General features: G+C 39.8%; 1 protein-coding gene across 2 annotated transcripts in view; it reads left to right on the top strand.

Moving 5' to 3' along the window:
• Nucleotides 1-17,815, top strand: part of RREB1 (ras responsive element binding protein 1) — a 93,995-nt gene extending 76,180 nt beyond the window's left edge. For both annotated transcript variants that reach the window (XM_063451757.1, XM_063451758.1), the window contains 4 exons: nucleotides 2,265-4,977; nucleotides 9,778-9,942; nucleotides 13,011-13,763; nucleotides 14,349-17,815. In XM_063451757.1, the coding sequence (XP_063307827.1) occupies nucleotides 2,265-4,977; nucleotides 9,778-9,942; nucleotides 13,011-13,763; nucleotides 14,349-14,833 (4,116 nt within the window). In that variant the 3' untranslated portion in view covers nucleotides 14,834-17,815. The remainder of the gene's footprint in view (nucleotides 1-2,264; nucleotides 4,978-9,777; nucleotides 9,943-13,010; nucleotides 13,764-14,348) is intronic.
• Nucleotides 17,816-19,161: the final 1,346 nt, after the last annotated feature.

The raw sequence follows: 19,161 nt of genomic DNA, 5'->3' as shown, positions 1-19,161 counted from the left end.
AAAGCATTGAAAATATTTTTCAATGCCTATGGGGAGCACATGCGCATTAGGTCTCCTCGGCCGGTGGGCGGGATCAGTCTCGCCCGACGGAGACAGTAGGAGGAGCGGCGCGGAGGAGGAGACAGCGACGAGGGACATTGTCGCTGCCTCAGGTAAGTGACTGAAGGGGTTTTCACCCCTTCAGTAACCGGGGATTGGGGGGTGGGAGGGAGAGGGTACCTCCAGTGCCAAGAAAAACGCATTGTTTTCCTGGCACTGGAGTTTCCCTTTAACCCCTTAAGGACACATGACATGTGTGACATGTCATGATTCCCTTTTATTCCAGAAATTTGGTCCTTAAGGGGTTAAAGCTTTTTAAAAGACAGGTGAGCAGCTACTTTTTGGCATTTATATTTATTTATATTTATATTAGTTTTTGGGTTTTGACCTCTTAAAGTTGGGAAGTGAGATTGGATCAAGGTTATTAAAGTTATTATTCTATATCCCTAACATGAGAGTGCTAATCTCATCCTTTAAAGTCGGAGTAAGGATCTTCCAGAGATGTGCTGCATTTTGTGTTAAGCTGCTATTTAGAAAAATACAAAGGAAGATCGTCAGCTTTGTACACTGCATCTTCGACTGAAAGCCTATTGCACAAAACACAGAGTACCACAGTCAGACATGCAATGCTCTTTGGGTTTCTATAGCAGTAAAGGGCTTATTATCGTAATCCCAGTGCACAGGGCTTTAAAAGGCATCTGGAGGGGAAAAAAAACCTGGTCTGCCCTTAGACCCAGATAGATGTTAACCCTTTCATTCAAGCAGCAGGTTTTATAAACTGCCTTTAATTTTTGGTTGAAGCAGCTGAATTCTACCAATGACTAGAGATGGACTTTATTTAAAGAACTTTATTATTGTTACCTATTACTCATTTTAGGTGTGTAATTAATCTGGCTAACTAGAGCATTGTCAGGGTTATTTACTGAGGTGAGATTTCAAAGTGTATTTCATGTTTAAATAAACACTAGTGTTTTGAATACACTATAGTGTCCCAATGCCTCCCCGCACCTCTCCCTGACTGTTTAAGGGATAAAAACCCTTTAAGCAATCGCCAGTTACCAGCGCCTATGTTCCTCAATGTTGGATCCGCCTCCTCCAACGTAAGCGCTGAGGGGAAACCCAATTCACTGGGAGTGCTGCGCACGCATTTGGCATTCCCTATAGGAAAATATTGATCCAATACTTGCCTATGGGGGTTTGAAGATGCTTGAGGTCCTCATGCAGAGCAGAAAGCACTTCTAGTGACAGCCACTAGAGGCAATCTTAACCCTGTAATATAAATATTATAGTGTCATTGAAACTAATGTTTAAGAGGAGAGGTGCCTATAATGTCCCTTTAAGCTCAATTTAGCTGCACTGGACGCATAGCTGACATAGAAAATAATTCAAGTTTGGTTATTCTGTCCTTAAATTTGAAATTGACTTTTAATTCACTTTGAATTCTAACTTTAATAAATATGTGTTCAATGTAATCCATGACAATTGAGACAGAAGATATATAATGTGAAAGATGTGGTAATGTTTGGGTGATGGTGGGTGATGTATACAAGCCGTAGAACACTTAAATGTTGTATTTTTGTTTTCTTTGGTATGTATATTTCAAAAGCGTGTAAAAAAAAAAAAAAAAAAAAAAAAAAGGGAGGGGGGGGGGGTTACTCCCTCCAACAATTTTGTTTTAATAAATTGTAAATCTACTTTATTTTGATAATTTTCTAGTATCATGCCACGCCCCCATCCCCCCCTTTAGTTTATTTTATCCTGTAAAAGAAGAATACATTTACCATGTACATTTACCCATGTCATAATCATTTGATTAGACTGATTTTTAGGCTCCGAGCGCGTGGTGGGGGATGGAAAAGGGAGGGAGAATATTATTTATTTATTTTTTTAAAGTAGTATGGTAAGGAATGTGTTGAGGGCTCAAACAAGGAAGGAAAATTTGTGTTTAGATCTGTTGCCAGCACATAGTGGACTCTGACAACAGATCCATTTTTTTGCACAGAATTAACAGGGTTCCAGGCTGCCTAAATCATTGGGCCCGAGGTGTAACTATATTATTATTATTATAAATTATAGATATCTCTGTATGTGCTGAGTTTCAAGCAAAAACTATGCACAAGCAGATTCCTAACACCATGAACACTTCTAACAAGTGTATTAATAATATTTTTGATTTTGGATCAATATTCATTCTTTTCCATTTTATTTTGATCTTCTCTCTACAGATCTGGTGCGAAACTAATTTACGGAGGTGCATCAGTGAATTTCATAGTTTTGTTTGTGAAAGCTGCAACAAAGCTTTTCCAATGTTCTCTGCTCTGAAACTGCACATGGAAACCCACAGCGAAGCCCAGCCCAACAAGAAAAACAAATCAGAAATCGTAACTGGAGAGAATAGTGATCAGAAAAGTTTTATGGCAGCTCTGGGCCTTCAGTGTACCAAAGATATAAGGCCTGTTGTTCAGGAGAAAATGCAAGACTGTTTACAGGCCATACAACTCGAAACTCTGATGAGTAACCTACCTCAGGAACTTGGTGGCACAGGCATGCAGAAACGGTCTCATTTAGAAGGGTCCTCTGTAGGTGGTTCTTTCTCAGTCTTGCCACCAACAAAGGAGAACTTAAAGTTGCTTTCTTTGCAGCCTTTTCAAAAGGGCTTCACCTTGCAACCTGACAACAGTATAGTGGTCAAACCAATCTCCGGTGAGCTGGCTGATATTCAGCAAATACTCAAAATGGCTGCTTCTGCACCTCCTCAGATTAGTCTTCCCTCTGTTGGCAAACCATCTCCAGTCAGCACACAGACCTTTTACAAACATATGCCTTCACTGAAGCCAAAGCCACTGGTGACTCCACGTACAGTTGTTGTTGCCGCCTCAACACCTCCGCCTCTACTTAACACTCAGCAGGCCACTCCAGGCTGCATCAGCCCGAGCCTTCCTCAGCCACCACTGAGGTTGATAAAAAATACTGTGGAATCTGCAACAAGCGCCATATATTTGCAATCCAGGTCTGGAGTCGGCTGCAGCTCCTTCCCTCAGAACAGTCAGACATCAAACACAGACGCATTGAGTCAGCGAGAAAAGACAACTCTGTTAGAACAGGACAGTATTATAGAAGCGTTTATGCCTGTAGATTTGGATTCCAAGATCAAACAAGAAGTAACTGAAGGAAACCTGAAATCTATTTCTGGGGCAAACCACAAAAAAGTTAACCAATCGAGAAAAGACTCCCATCCTTGCCGTTTCTGTGATCAGGTATTTTCCTACTCTGGTGTTTTGCGGGCTCATATCCGTACCCACTTGGGAATCTCACCCTATCAGTGCAACATTTGTGATTACATAGCAGCTGACAAGGCCGCACTAATTCGTCATCTGCGGACACACAGTGGTGAACGGCCATATGTGTGTAAAATTTGCCAGTACCCTTTTACTGTTAAAGCCAACTGTGAGAGACACCTGCGAAAGAAGCACCTTAAAATCACCAGAAAAGATATTGAAAAGAATATTGATTACGTGTCAACGAACACAGCTGAAATGGTGGATGCTCTGTGTTCTCCAGATACTGTTTGTAAATGCTGTGGGGAGGACTTGAAGAATTACCGTGCTCTTCATATACACATGAGGGGACACACTAACTTTCAAAAAAAGAAACCATTTGAGTGCAAAGACTGTGGTACTACTTTCTCTGCCAAACGAAACTGCATTCATCACATACTGAAGCAACACCAGCATATACAAGAGAAGGAAATAGAAAACCACATTTTATCGAGGGCTTGCAGTCCTGAACAGACTAGATCAGACTCCCCAAATGTGGAGAATAGCCGTTTCCATGATCAAACATCTACCACCTCTTATGTGGAATCTCAGAATGGTTTTCAACGTGAAGGGTACTCTGCTACACCTTTAAAAGTTGATATTACCACCTGCTTTGCCACAGACCTTGATGAGCCTTTGGACTTCTCACAAAAGAGTAAGAATCCTTATGGGATCCAAGTAAAGCAGGAACCAATCTTCAACCAGTCATTTTCCTCTGTTGATTCCTCTATGGAGCCAATTGATTTATCCATACCTAAGCACACTAAACAGGTCAAAGCTGACTCACCATTTATTGCAAAGACACAAGAGCAGGCTCCTGTGCCTGTTGGGCAGATATACAACTGTCAGCAAAGCCCCCTCACCTTAAGTGCCAATGAAATTGAGAAACCTGCATCCATTACACATTCCAAACCATTGAAAAATGCTTTGCATTTAACTGTACCTGTAATTTCTCCTGCTGTTCTTGGAAGTGCAACTATCCTGCGGCCACTAAGGCCTAAACCACCGCCTCTTTTGCCAAAGCTTTTAGTCCCTAAAGATTTACCACCCCTGGCATCTATTGCACAAATCATATCTTCTGTGTCATCTGCATCAACATTGTTAAAAAGTGAGGTTACCACGCCTACTTCTCAGGTTGCTTCCAGCAATTCATCAGCCACTGACAAAACTGTGGCTACCCAATCCAAGACAATCCCTCACAAGGAATCTCCAATTTCTTGTGATGCTCCCCATACTGCTGGAAGCCTTGTTGCATCTGACAACCCCACGTCCAATAGTTTACCTGGAGGAGCAAAGAAACGCGGTCGAAAGAAAGGAACAAAAAACAAGCCAAAGGTTGCTAATGCTCTGGATCTTGAGTCAAGTGGTGAATTTGCAAGTATTGAGAAGATGTTGGCCACAACAGACACTAACAAGTTCAGCCCTTATCTGCAATCTACAGAAGACCTCAAGGAGGTTATTGATCGCAATGGAAGTAGTGAAGACGAGAGAGATAGCAGTGAAGATAAAAGAGGGAAGCGGAATTCTTACTCCAACTCTGTGCAAAAAATTACTTGCCCGTATTGTCCACGTGTTTTTCCCTGGGCAAGCTCCCTACAACGACACATGCTAACACATACAGGTAAGTAAGATGATTTCTGAGATCTTTGCTTTCTCTTTAATAATGCATTTTTCATTTTTTATTGTTTTACATATTTTGTTCAAGCAGTCTGTTTTATTATATTTCATTATTTTTAGTCTGTGCATTTTTGAATTGGAGAGGATGAACCCTGTGTTGATTAGCAAAGCTGGCCATCCATTTAAATTTCACCTGCGTACCTTTTATAAGTATAACTATACTAGTGATAAATCCTATCTGAACAAAAGTGCCTATTTTGCCTTGTCTTAATTTTTTCTCCTCTTGTCAACTTCCAATGTGAAGTGTAGTGTATCCACAATCAACTAAACTCAACAACTAAACTGTATCTATTATATATACTTCTTTTAATGAAAGGATTCATGGTGCAACAGTCACAAACTGATATGTAAATGTTTCCTTATTATGGCACAAATTCAGTAAAGGTGGCACTGATTGCTAATGTTCTTTCAAATGCTATATGGAAATAGCCAAACTATTAAATATTCCTGGAATTCAGTGAAAGTTCTTTTGGAAGAGATATATACCTTTTTGTTGTATATTTAACTATGGGAAATATGTTTAGGTACTGCCACTGAAAACAACATTTTGAGTTTAATTTAGCCTTAACTAGATGGCATGTATCTGCAATCTTGCAGTGTTCTTCGATTTTAACTAATTCATTTACTCTAGGACCAATAATAGCCAAGAGCAATCAGATCTTTAAAGAATCCATTGCAAAATCGGTAGTTGTTTTGTTAATTAATGACATCAGGGCTTTGCTAAGCTATCGGCACTAAAAAAAGTTGAATATTCCATGCAGTTGTAAGATTGTGATGTTCACAAAAAATATGATGGTCCTTAAAAAGTCAAATCAATTTCAAATTAGGGTGCATTTTTTCATCAGCCTTAAAGGAAAATGATTTGCTTGCACTCATTACTTTCTGCCATGTATGAAGAGCAATTCCCTATTTGGGAAGAGACCAATCATGAAGTAAAATTGCTTCATATAGATATGCAGGTTATGTTATTTACCCAATACTTAACATCTTTTTATTTTATATACTTTTCACAAGCATTGGCTTAATGTTACTGACACAACCAAGATGGCTGCATTGCAGAAATGGTTAAATATGGATCTCAGATTAGCACAGGAACCTGGAGAGATCAGAATGAACAGGGCATGTTCACAGTGGGGTTTTAAGAGGGGGTTATTCGTATGAGGGACATTTCAAGCTGAATCAATATTAAACAAAAGGTGCAACTACGGAAGAACCGTCAACTGACAGTATTCACAAATCTAATTTCATTGTCCTTTACATAATGAAAAGTGATTAGATTATTTTCCCGATTTTATTATTTTTGTAATCTTTTTTTAATCAATGTGCAAAAGAACATTCATCTTTAAAAAAAAAAAAAAAATGTTTGTAGCTTACTAAATTGGCTCCTTAACATGCTGGAAAAATTGCTCTGCTCTCTTCACTCATGACTATCATTGATTCTCTATTTTTAACATCGTAGTACTGCATACTAGATGCTGGCTGTAGAAACTCACGCTTTCTTTTAGTTTTTTAAGTAATGTAACTTTATTTCTCATTATTGTATCTCAGATACTTTTGCCTTCTCATTGGACTTTGTAGTAACTGGGTTAATAATGTCTTACATCAAAAAGAACAGGATAGGAAGCAAAGAAGGAGAAAAAGTAAATTTGAGTCCTAAAGAGAAATTGCCTATCTTAGAATTCCTTGTTACATCACTTTTTACAACATGGCAACCTAGTCTAATTGGCTTCAGTGCTTGGTACAAAATATATGTGCACACAAACTACAACTGATTTCATAAGTTTTGTATCTGATCGTTGTGGTAACCATGCAGTAATTTTTCTTACTGTTGTTCCATAAGGAACCGTGCCCCGGTGCATTGACACCAGGCAGCTAAGCAGCTTTGATTTATGTCAGTGATCCCAGAACCTTAAAGCGGCAATAAAAATCTCAAATGTATGCATATGGATTAGTTCCCTTAAATGTTTTATATCAAATAAAGTGCTTGTTTAAAAAGATGTGCAAAATGTTAGTGGCCGCTATAAGCTGATTAACATCTACAGCAGGCGTCTCAAATTTAATTTACTTTAGATGGGGGGAGAGGGGGGTGCGTGAACAGGTCAAGTTGTCTTTTTTTTTTTTTCTTCACATGGGGGCCTCTGATTCCCACTCCCTCACGCACACAGATCCATAATCCCAGACATGAGCAAAGGTAATTACTTTCTGTCCTGCACACAAACTCAGATATGCAAACTAACATTCCTATATCGATAATGTAGCAAAGCCAAACTTTGCCCTGGGATGACTCTGCTAACAGAAACCTCCATTGAGTATTAGGCACATAGTTATGATGTTTACTGTCTTGTTTACAATCCACTAACTAGAGAGGGGTAGGCAACCTTCGGCACTCCAGATGTTTTGGACTACATTTCCCTTGATGCTTTGCCAGCATGGCTGTAAAAGCATTATGGGAAATGTAGTCCAAAACATCTGGAGTGCGAAGGTTGCCTACCCTACAGGAGTGTGATAAGGAAGCCGCGAATGGCCAGTAGTTTGAGACTTTTACCTTATAAAGTTTCAGTTGCAGTGTAAATTTGGTGCTTAATCGAAATAAAAGGCATGACTTACAAATGCTGGCAGATGCATAGATTGTACAGTTTAGAGACTGATCTTGGTAGTGAGCGGTTTGTGGGAGGCTGAGAGAATATCAGTATAAAGCTACAATTTTAGGAACGGGGATATTGCATCTGTTGGATTTTTAGGCTCTAAAGCATGGGTGTCCAACGATTTGGCTTCCTTGGGCCTTATTGAGTGCAGAGGAATTGCCTTGAGCCGCACATAAAATCTGTAACCTAAATCATTTATATATTAAAACGTCGAAAGCCATTTTCTTAAATTTGTTTATTAGATAACTCCCTTATTTGTAATGCTTCTGTGGGATTGCCATATTTAAGGATACCAACTTAGGGAGCTACCTACTAAACAAATACACCTGTATATACATATGCGCGCACACACACACACACACACACAATTACAGACTTATTCACACATATTCAGACACACACACATACATTCACAGACCTATACACATGGCCACATACATACACATAATCACATATGTAAACACACAGACATACCCATGCAATCACAGACCCGCACACAGTCACTGACTTATACACTCAATCAAAGACCTATACACAGTCACATACACACATATAATCAGACCTATACACAAAGTAACATACAATCACAGACCTGCACACACAGTCACTGACCTATACACACAGTCACATACACATAATCAGACCTATACACACAGTCACATACACATAATCAGACCTATACACACAGTCACATACATACACATATAATCACAAACCTGCACACACAGTCACTGACCTATACACATAATCACAAATATAAACAGTCGCATACATACAATCTCATACATACACACACAATCACAGACCTATACACACAGTCACACACATAATTACAGACCCATACATACAGTCAAACACACACACATAATTACAGACCTATACACACAATCACATACATACAATTACATAACATAGATTCACATAAACACAGATATACACAGACAATCACAGACCCAAACACATAATCACTGACTTACACACAGACCACACACGCACACAATCACATACAAAACCTACACAAAAATTACATTTATACACTCAGGTCTTAAGAGGTCCATCCAGCCTCCCTACCTGGCTCTGAGAGGGCTGGAATGGATCCTCTGTCCCTTGTGGCTAGCGGCTGCTACTGGGCTGGGATCATGGTGCTCTTCTTGCACAGGTCCCTCGCGCACCCAGCGGTGATGCTTATGCTGGGATGATGTTATATCGAGGGGGCTGGCTCACTGCAGGGCGCACAAGGGAGCTGTTCAGGACACCCCTGCTCTAAAGTAACCTCATTGCATATATGCATGTTTTGTCTACATGGGTTATCCATAGCCTACACTACAGCTGTTATTGACCTAATTTCTGTCAGTGCATTTTGCTAGCAGAGGATTACAGGAGTTGTAGTTCAACAGCTGGAGGGAAGAGGTCAGAAACCTTTGCTCTTCATTCTCTGAAACAGTTTATGTAGAGAGTACACTACATGCTGTGAAACAGATTGTGTCCAAGTACTTTGCAGATATATGATCTAACAGCATATTACTGCACGTTGTGGTTGTTGTGCCAATTTGAGAATTTTGTTTATTTAGAGAAGTTAACACTTGGTTTTAACGTTTTTGTTTTATTCAAAGGATAGAAAAAAAGAAGGTACAGATAGATAAAGAATGAGGCAAAGTGAGTTCACATGACAGCTTGAGAGTTAGGATTGGGGCATGCGATCTGCTAATACAGATTTAGTTAATTAGCAGCAAAACGAACAACTTGAGGCAGATTAAAGCAGAGTGCGTGCTCATAATGCTGCTATTGTGTGCAGCCCAGACAAGCTCTCTTGTTTATAAAGGATATACTTATTGCCCTCCCCCCTCCCCGTTGCTTCAACCCACATCACTCATGATTCCGTGTTACCCTGAATATAAAATAATTATAGAACATTCAACCCTACTGGATTTGTATTTTTTCCGGGTTTTGTGTTTCTTTTTAGCCCTACTACTTCCTGTTATAGCTCTCGGTGCTTTTAATAATCTGAACCAGTTGGTTATCTTTAAAAGAGCAAGTCAGATAAATCCATTTTTATTTTTATTTTTTTATTATTATTTATTTTTTTTCCCTTGCTTCAGGTCAGAAGCCCTACCCCTGCGCAAAATGCGATGCCTTCTTTTCTACCAAATCTAACTGTGAACGCCATCTCTTACGCAAACATGGAGTTGCCAACCTCTCCTTAAGAAGAAACGGTCTAATGCCCCAGTCTAAAGAAAGTGATGTTGGATCCAATGATAGCACAGGTAGCGCACCGGGACTGCTTAGTATGAAGGGTCTTTAACCGATGCTGCATGCAGTGCTTACTGTTGTATAGAATTCACAACCGCCGCGCTGGGGAAGCTTGACATGGGAAGGAGATGAAAGCAAACTAGATTGGCCTTTATTTAAGGAAGCCAGATGTAAAGTTTTTCTTTCCCTGAGATTCAGGGTAGGAAATAGATGTAATTCTCTTGGTGAGAATAGATTTTTGTTTTATTCAGATTCACCTTTGACAAGGGAAAATTACTTGTAATGGTGAAACTGTCCTTTCAATATTATGGAATTGAGAGTTAAATGTTTATGTTTTCAAGACTTCTGATCCTCTCTGCAGTAATAAGCAGTGCATGGCATTGCGAACAGTATGCTGACATTATGGAGGGAAGCTGTCTTTTCCTCTTTCTTACATCTTCTGCTTGTGACAAGCAAATATCTTTCCTTTCTAACCTGTGAATGTACATTGACTTTCGAAAGTTAGGTAATAAGTATTCCAATATACCCCCCATCCTCCCTCTTCTTCTTTTGTTCCCCCACTTCAGATCACATCTTTTTATCCCAAAGCATGTTTGCAAAACAAAAAAACTAATAGCAGGAAAATCAACCAATCAAAATTACATCTGTGTTCACCAAACTATAGAATCAGACATTGGTGGGATGCAGTAGTGTGCTTAACATAGCAGTTTGCCTAATCATTTTCCTCTATGTCAAGCATGTCAAACTCAAAGGCTAAGACGGGCTTAATAAACAAGGTTTACGTTTATGTGGGCTGCAAAAAAACAAAAAACTTCAGTTTCCACAGAAACGTAGGTTTATTTAGAAAAGTACAGTATAAAAAAAGTTGCTGAACTGACACTGGACATCCTCACACTCGTAGGGCTTCAAAATAAACAAAAGAGTGAATTTATTTTAAGAAATGCATTTGCATATAAACAATGTTTCAGTCCAACTACCTTGACATATTAAGAAATGATTGGTAATAGGACCGAAATGGTGAATGCATGCTGTTGAACAGCTGTAAAAAAAACAAATGATGTTATCTTGTTTACTTTGAAGTTCTATGAGAGTGTTCTTCACTTTGGCTGAGATCATCAAACTATGGGAAAGCATTGGGAGCCTATTGTGCATGTGTGGCAAAACGCTACACGGCCAATCAGCATCTCCATGAGGAGCATTCAGCGCCTCCATGCAGACCCAATCTAACACATTGCCCTTCCTCCCACTCTAATACATCGCCCCCAAATCCAACACACTGAACTACTTCCTCCACTCATCCACTCCACCATACACTACCTTCTTCACCCAATCTAATACATTGCTCCTTATTCTAAAACACTGCCCCTTCTCCGCTCTACTTTAATACACTGCACTCCCTCCCTCCCCCAATTTAACACACTGCTCCCCACCACTCAAAATGGGGAAGGGGGAGCAGTGTATTTAATACAATGGCCCCCTGACTTCCCCAAATTAATACACTTCACCCTCCCTCCCATTAATACACTGCCCCCTCCCTCTCTTAAATTAATACACTGCCCCCACCACTACTCTTCACTGCCCTCTCCCCAATTTAACACACTGGCCCCCTCCCTCAAATTAATACACTGCCCTCCCTCCCTCAAATACATACACTTGCCCCCTCCCTCCCCCAAATTAATACACTGGCCCCACTGGGAGGGGGCAATGTATTAATTTGGGGGAAGGAGGGGGAACTGTATTAATTTGAGGGAGGGAGGGGGCAATGTATTACAGTGCCCCCTCCCTCAAATTAATACAGTGCCCCCTCGCTCCCCCAAATTAATACATTGCCCCCTCCCTCAAATTAATACAGTGCCTCCTCCCTCCCCCACATTAATACAATGACCCCCTCCCTCCCTCAAATTAGTACAGTGCCCCCTCCCTCAAATTAATACACTGCCCCACCCAAGCCCCTCTTCTCCTACCTTACAATTTGCTGTCCGTCCTCCAGCCCTGTTGAAGCAGGCCAGACGCTCCTCTGGCACTGCGAGCAGGAGGGAAGGGGGAGTGGCTGCTCTGGTCTGCTCAGCAGACACACAGCCACTCTGCCCTCTTGTGGCCGGGAGAGCAAGAATCGTGAAATATTTTTCCTGTCTTGCTGGTCGCAGCCACAGCTGAAAGCGGCCCCAGGGCAATATGTCCACTGTGGGCCGCATGCGGGCCGCATGTTTGACATGCTTGCTCTGTCCTCACATATTTGGTACGTAAAGATGCAAATTGCTATGTTAGTAATGCATTTTTGTTAATGTAATTTTCCACACCGCTGTAGCACTTAATAATCCCTTGGATACTCCTATGATGTGCATCATGTATAACATTGAGAGATCTATCAGTCTCTCTCACTTATTCTGGTTTTATATCTGTTATCCTTTATGTTCTGATAGTTTACTTTGCATTTGGGCATTTTTTTGCTGAAAAAGCTCTATTATATGAAATCCTAAATTTTGCAACAGCTAAATAAATGTACATAATGCTGTTAAAGTACAATCCAGTAAGCATTTTGTATTACTTTGGGATACCTAAATTGACCATTGAAAAAAAGGAAACCATACATTTTATCAACTTTTTAGGACAATTAGAGAGGGCTTTTCACTGTTGTTATTTGGGACACTTTCTGCATTGACTGCTTTTCCTAAGCTTTGAACCATGCATGTGCACATACTGTATGTTTAGTCCACTGTGTAAAAGTGTTTTGCATGTCATATCTTGCAGTAATATATTTGCTTTTTCAGCACATTCTGTCTGATTTTTAACTTAAGGGAGCTACTTCTTTATAGCACACTACATTTTTTTTCATGTACCACTTGGTTGATAAATACCTCACAATATATACTCTGCTTATTTGGTTTCTGTTCTCTTGTATTAATTAAATGTAGGCACATGTTTAATATTTCCTGAATGCAATGTGTTCTACACAAACTATTCCAGGGGTGTAGTATAATAGTGGACATGTTTCTGACCGTCTGTTTTTAGTTTCACTCTCTGTTTAACAAAAGCTAGAAACTATGGAATTAAGTAAGCTTGGATTTATGTTTTCTTACAGACAGCCAGTCTGATGCTGATGCAGAGATGTCTGCTACAGAGATTGATGTGCTAGACCTGACTTCAGGGGAAAGGGATAAGTCAGAAGTAGTTCCAATAGTGGAAACTGAACATTTACCCAAGAGTGAGAAAACTGAAACAAACATGCTAGATAATGAAGAGGAAATCAAAGAAAAATCAGATGAATACAAGGAACACTTAGAGGATGATACTGTGAGCAACAAAAGTCTTGATCTGAATTTGGCCAGCAAGCTGATGGACTTTAAATTGTCTGCTAATGAACAGAATGCCAACAGCAGCAGCAGCAACTCCTGTGACATTTGTGGGAAAAGCTTCAAGTTTGCAGCTACACTGGGCAGACACAAGAAGGCCCATTTATGTGAAAATAAAGGAGAAGAGAAGAGCAGTGAAGATGAGGGCAAAGGTTTATCTGATTCTCCCTGTGATCTTTCTCAACATGTCTCCAGCACAGATGGTGTGGACATGGAGGAAGATCTTCCAGTGGACTTGAAAGTGTCAAAATCTCCTATGGAGAATGAGCTCTCTGGAAACCGGAAGGGTGATGGTGAAACTATGTCTGCTGAAGAAGGTCTAGAAAAGAAGTCATTGGACAGAAGTGATGATGACAAGGAATCCAAAGCAAATGAAACAAAGGGGACTTCCAAAGCAGACAAAAGAAAGAAGATCTGCACTGTGTGCAGTAAACGCTTTTGGTCCTTGCAAGATCTGACCAGACATATGAGATCCCACACTGGTAAGTGAACTTTGTGTTTACCTACAGTAGCTAGGGTCACTTTAAATGTATTTCTGATTTTGCAATATTGTAGTGTTATAGCTGCATTGCATCTCTTTCCCGTATTTATGTTCTGTGATGTAAACACATTGTACATTATTTTCAGGTCACTCAATATTGTATGTAATGTGTATGCAGAGCGAAATAATAACCTGTTAATGCAACCTGCTGCATTGATGTAGTTGACCACAAAACAATAGTTTCACTGCACAGGTGTTCTGGTGCCCATATTAACCTAGTTTGTTTTTGTATCTCCTTGTGTCCACATTAGGTGGCAGTGTGTTTCTGTGATTATGGATGAGTCTCATGATGAAATTTCACTTAAAGATATAGGAAAACATTATGCTTAATTGTATTTTGCCAGGGTTACTTAATGGAAAGGGAGGTTGCCAACATTATTTTATAGTTTTCATTGTTGCAGAGATCAATGTTTGTTTTTTTGTTTGTGTTTCTTGTTTTTCCAAAGTGCAAGAGTGTCAGTGCCAAAATATCAATGATACATTTTGTGATGCCTCCATTAAAGTTATCGGTTTCTATTTCTTCTAGGCGAACGACCTTATAAATGCCAGACCTGTGAACGCACTTTCACTTTGAAGCACAGCCTAGTGCGCCATCAGCGAATCCATCAGAAAGTTAAAGATCTGAAAAGTCAGGGCAAAGACAGCGAGAAGGAAGATCGGGAACTAAGATGTGAGGAAGAAAGTGATGCTGAATCCTTGCAAAGCAGCACCCAGCACACATCAGAAAATGAGTGTGACGCACCATCTAGTGTTACTCAGTCAATAACTAGAAGCAAAAAGGCACTATTGGCAAACACAGCTGGTGAGGAATCATCTCAGAAAAGTGAAAATATTTCAGGTAGAAACACCCCAAAACAAGTTTCAGGGATAGATGGCATTAAAGATCCTGAAACTATGAGAACCTCTGAACGAAAAAGCCTCACAGGCTTCTCAAAAGAGTCTGAAAAATCTCCTTTGAATCATATTCTTGTTGTCGCAGAGAGTGCGTTGGCTGTGATGGAGGCTAAATGAGCCAGAGCTGTTAGGAACCCAGCATCTACCCTAAAATAAAATTGTATTCTATACAGTTTCTTTCAGCTACAAGGGAGTATGGCGGGCCATATCAAGTGCCATAACATTTTGGTAAAATGCAAAAAACTATACTGATTTTGAGTGCCTTACTACTTTACTACATTTTTCGGTATTGGACATTTTTTAAGAAGAAGAATTAAAAACAAACAATAAAAACACTTGCTTAAAAAGTTACTTTAAAGAAATATTCAGAGATGACCTATTTCCATGTAAGCATTAAAAATATTTTGTCTATGTGTGAACAATTGTTCCTGTGCATCACTGTCTTTCCTGAGATAGGCACATGGTTGTGGGGGATGCCATTGATTACTACAGCCAATAACTGGAAGATAACGGATTTTAAATGGACAATGAAGGGTTATGCAAAACTACTTATTTGTGTTTCCCTACTTTCCAGTTTTAGGAGTAGTGTTTTTCTTCTGCATCCATGGACTATATAATAAATGTCCTGTGTTTCATGGATGAAAGACCTTTGGATGCTGGATGAAGACCTTTGAAAATTGGCAGATGCTGTAAACCAGGAAAAAGGATATATAATATATAAAATATAGCATTGAACTTCAAAACTAGATTCCACTCAAGGTTTCTGAATGGTGTTATTGTTCAGTCTTTGTTCTACCTCAGAATGAACACACGGAGCATTCAGATGATATTTTGTGTTTAACACATGGAAAGTGCTACCCCCTGCCTATGTCTCAATTCTATTTGCTTGAATTCAACAGCTTACTAACCTCTGCATTTTGCAGAACTGTTTGGGCAATATTTGCCTTTTCAAAATATACCAATTTTTTTTTTTTTGTGGATCCTGGTAATATATACATGTATAAAATATATAAATATATATCTACATTTCCCCCCTGAAATTCTAACCTTCATCAGTTCTTGTATTGCACCATTCCTACTGTACTGTAATCAACCCTGTTCTCAGTGAAAACAGAGGCTTGCATGCAATAGACTGACTTATGCCGAGCTGGGTGATGGAGAGACCAAGGATCCCCCTAATTCTCTATCTTTGGGTGGTGTGGCAATCAGATGGACTGCGAAAACAAGCAAAAAGGTTCTGTCTTCCCACAATCATAAACAAAGCCTTACCTTCATCTTGCTGGCACCTCTTAATTCGGCAAGAACGTACTACTGGTATAAAGAGAAGCTAGATATCGCCGTTTATAAAGAGACTTTGTTCCTGAGGTATTTTAGGTTGGTGCCTGGAGATGATCTTTTGTTTGATTTCTTTATGTATGGTTGCATGGAGTATGTATGTGAGTGTGTATGTATATGTCATACACGCACTCATATAGATTGTTTGGAATATGAAATGTACTCTACTGTAGCAGTGCAATTTACTCTCCACTGTATATATTGTGATCTCTAAATCTCTGGAGAAGTGATTGAATGTATGCATATCTATATTTTGCTATTCAATCACATTTTAGCCATCCTCTGTAGACATATTGTTCTGGAGGTACAAATCTAACCATTGGTGCTATAACATGGGAGCTCTAGAAGTAGCCTGTGCGATATTGCCTCTTGGTAACTATCCCAGCATTTTTTGTTTTAGAATAACCCAATTGATGTCATTATCAGTTAAAATACTATGGACCTCACAGAGGGGATCTTTGCTCCAGCAGAGTTGCACTATAATATACAGATAAGCAGACATGTAATTGTGCACTAATCACAAGACCTAAGGTAATATTTTGACCGAATTATGATGGGAAGCCAATAGCTACTGTAATATGAGCATACAATCACCATACCAACTTGTTGCAAGATGCTAATGCAAAACAGAGCTCAAACCCGTACGATATTTAAGCATCATGTCATCCCAGCCAACCTCTCCAGAATAGCAATGCTTGACAATCAACTGACATGGCCAGTATTGCACAATAGCAGCTGGCATGCCTTGTGGATAAAGCTCAGAAAGACTGGGCTGTAAAAAGATATAATGTATGTTATGAATAGCACAAATGTGCACATTTATTGACCGAAATAGTCTGTTTAGATGAATAAAAAACAAACATGAATCTGAACAATGATTCCTTAACATTTATTTTAATTTTACAAAAGTGTTCTTATTAATTATAACAAAATTTACAGACGTCTTTGGGTTTTTAGATGTTTTTTTTTAATTGTATATCCACATTACACATTTTCCTGTGAAATGATGACAAAATAAGTCAGAAAAACAGTGGCGCATCTTTTCGCAATAATCAATAAGGAGTGAAAGCTTTATTTATGTCTTTGTACCCTGATAGAAAAGGCTTTTTTTTTTTTAATTTGTACGTAAATGAGAAGTGTCACTGTTTTCCGATTGTCTGTTTTATATAAACTGTGAAATGTACGCCATGTTTAAACTCTGGGTGAATCTTAGATTTATAGCTTGCATGTTCCTGCTAATTTTGTCTCCCCCTTTTTTTTTTTCTTTTTTTTTTTTTTTCTCTCAGGGCTTTGCAAAATGAATCTTCTGAATTATTTTATGTTTGTCACTTTTTTTTTTGAGATTTCAAATTAACTGTTAAATATAATTAAGACTGAGGTTTTTAAATCACTACAATAAGCACTTGACAATAATTAAATAAATGCAATATATTGACTGATCTCAATAGCTGTGGCCACACAACAGTTAGGGTTCCAAATTTAAAACAATGATTTCATTTTTCCACTGATTTTGTACAAAAGATGTAATATCTAGTGATTTTTCTTTCCACACCATTTATAAAACAGGAAACCGTGGATAAAATGTCGAAATTCATATTTTTCTAAAGGGAAACTTTGAAAGTGCTGCTATGAGTTATGTACAAGACTGGTTTATGCCACATGAACAGAGAATCAATCACATTGTTTTGGTACCTGTATTCCTTCTCTTTATTCTATTGTACAGTACTTCCAAACTCAAAATGAAAGCTGTTCTGTATCAAACAATTTAAGCAATAAAAAAAGTTATATTTAAAATTGAAAAGTCCTTAAAAGGTTGCCTCTTTTTCCATTTCCATGGTAATTGTATATTTCCTTTTATTGAAGTATGTTAATACTGGTATCGGCATCAAAACTGGTTAATACAGGGATCGACAAATCCCAGGCGCCAGATCGCCACGGCGACTAGAAATTTCGCCCTGGCGTCTGGGATTTGCCAGCTCTCTAGCTTTGACGGCGGCCGCCATGGGGAATATTGCAGGCGGCCACCCGCGGGAGCATTGAGGTGGGCGTCCGCCCTGAAGAGCATGGAGGTGGGCAGCCGCCCTGAAGAGCATGGAGGAGGCGGCCGCCCGCGGGGGCATTATGGGCGGCGCGCGAGGGAGCAGTACTCTGTTTGCAGCTGCTCTCTGCTCCCTTGCGCTGTGTAATGATGCCGGGAGCCGGAATATGACGTCATTCCGGCCCCGGCATCATTACAGAGCGTGAGGGAGCAGAGCGGAGCTACAGGCAGAGTACTGCTCCTTCGCACACAGGAAGTGTGCAGCCCCACTGGACCCCAGGAAAGACCCTCTCAGCTCTCCCAAAGGTAGGGAGGCTGAGTGGGGTTTCAATTCAAACAAAAATGTGTGTGTGTGTGTGTGTGTGTAAGCCTGTGTCAGAGTGTGTGTGAGCCAGTCAGTGTGTGTTTTGTGAGCCTGTCAAGAGTTTGTGTGTGTGTAAGCCTGTTGTCAGAGTGTGTGTGTGTGTGTGAGAGAGCTTGTCAGTGTGTGCGCGTTTATGCATCTGCCCCCTCCGATCGCACGTGTTTTTACTCACCTTTCTTCACATTTCCCACGCCGCCGTGCCAGTTTTGCCATGGCTGAGATGATCAATCTTTATGATCTCAGCTAAGGCAATGCTTTCCTTTAGGAAAGCTTGTGGAGGATTTTGTGCATGTGCAGCAATGAGATAGATGCATTACATTAATTAATCTCTATGATGAACATTCAGCGCCTCCATGCGGAGCTTGGAGACACTGAACCAGGGTGCTGCACATGGTGCAGCAGTGACCGAGGACTCTCTAGTGGCCATCTGAGTGACTGTCACTAGAGGTGTTACTAAGCAGGAATGTAAACTCTGCCTTTTTGCGGAAGATGCAGTGTTTACACTGAAACTCCTGCAGGGACAGGCTATAGACACCAGAACAACTACATCAAGCTGTAGTGGTTCTGGTGACTATAGTGTCCCTTTAAGAATTGCACTTTCTCATTGAAAATTACTGTCTCCTAACTTTTTTAGCTGGCTCCTATATTTCAAACAAATTTTTCAAGCCCTGGGTTAATATAGACCAAATTAAAAATAGAATTCCATTA

Source organism: Pelobates fuscus, chromosome 4 (genome assembly GCF_036172605.1).
Source record: "Pelobates fuscus isolate aPelFus1 chromosome 4, aPelFus1.pri, whole genome shotgun sequence".
Classification (NCBI taxonomy): Eukaryota; Metazoa; Chordata; class Amphibia; order Anura; family Pelobatidae; genus Pelobates; species Pelobates fuscus.
This window is presented reverse-complemented; position numbering and strand designations above follow the sequence as displayed.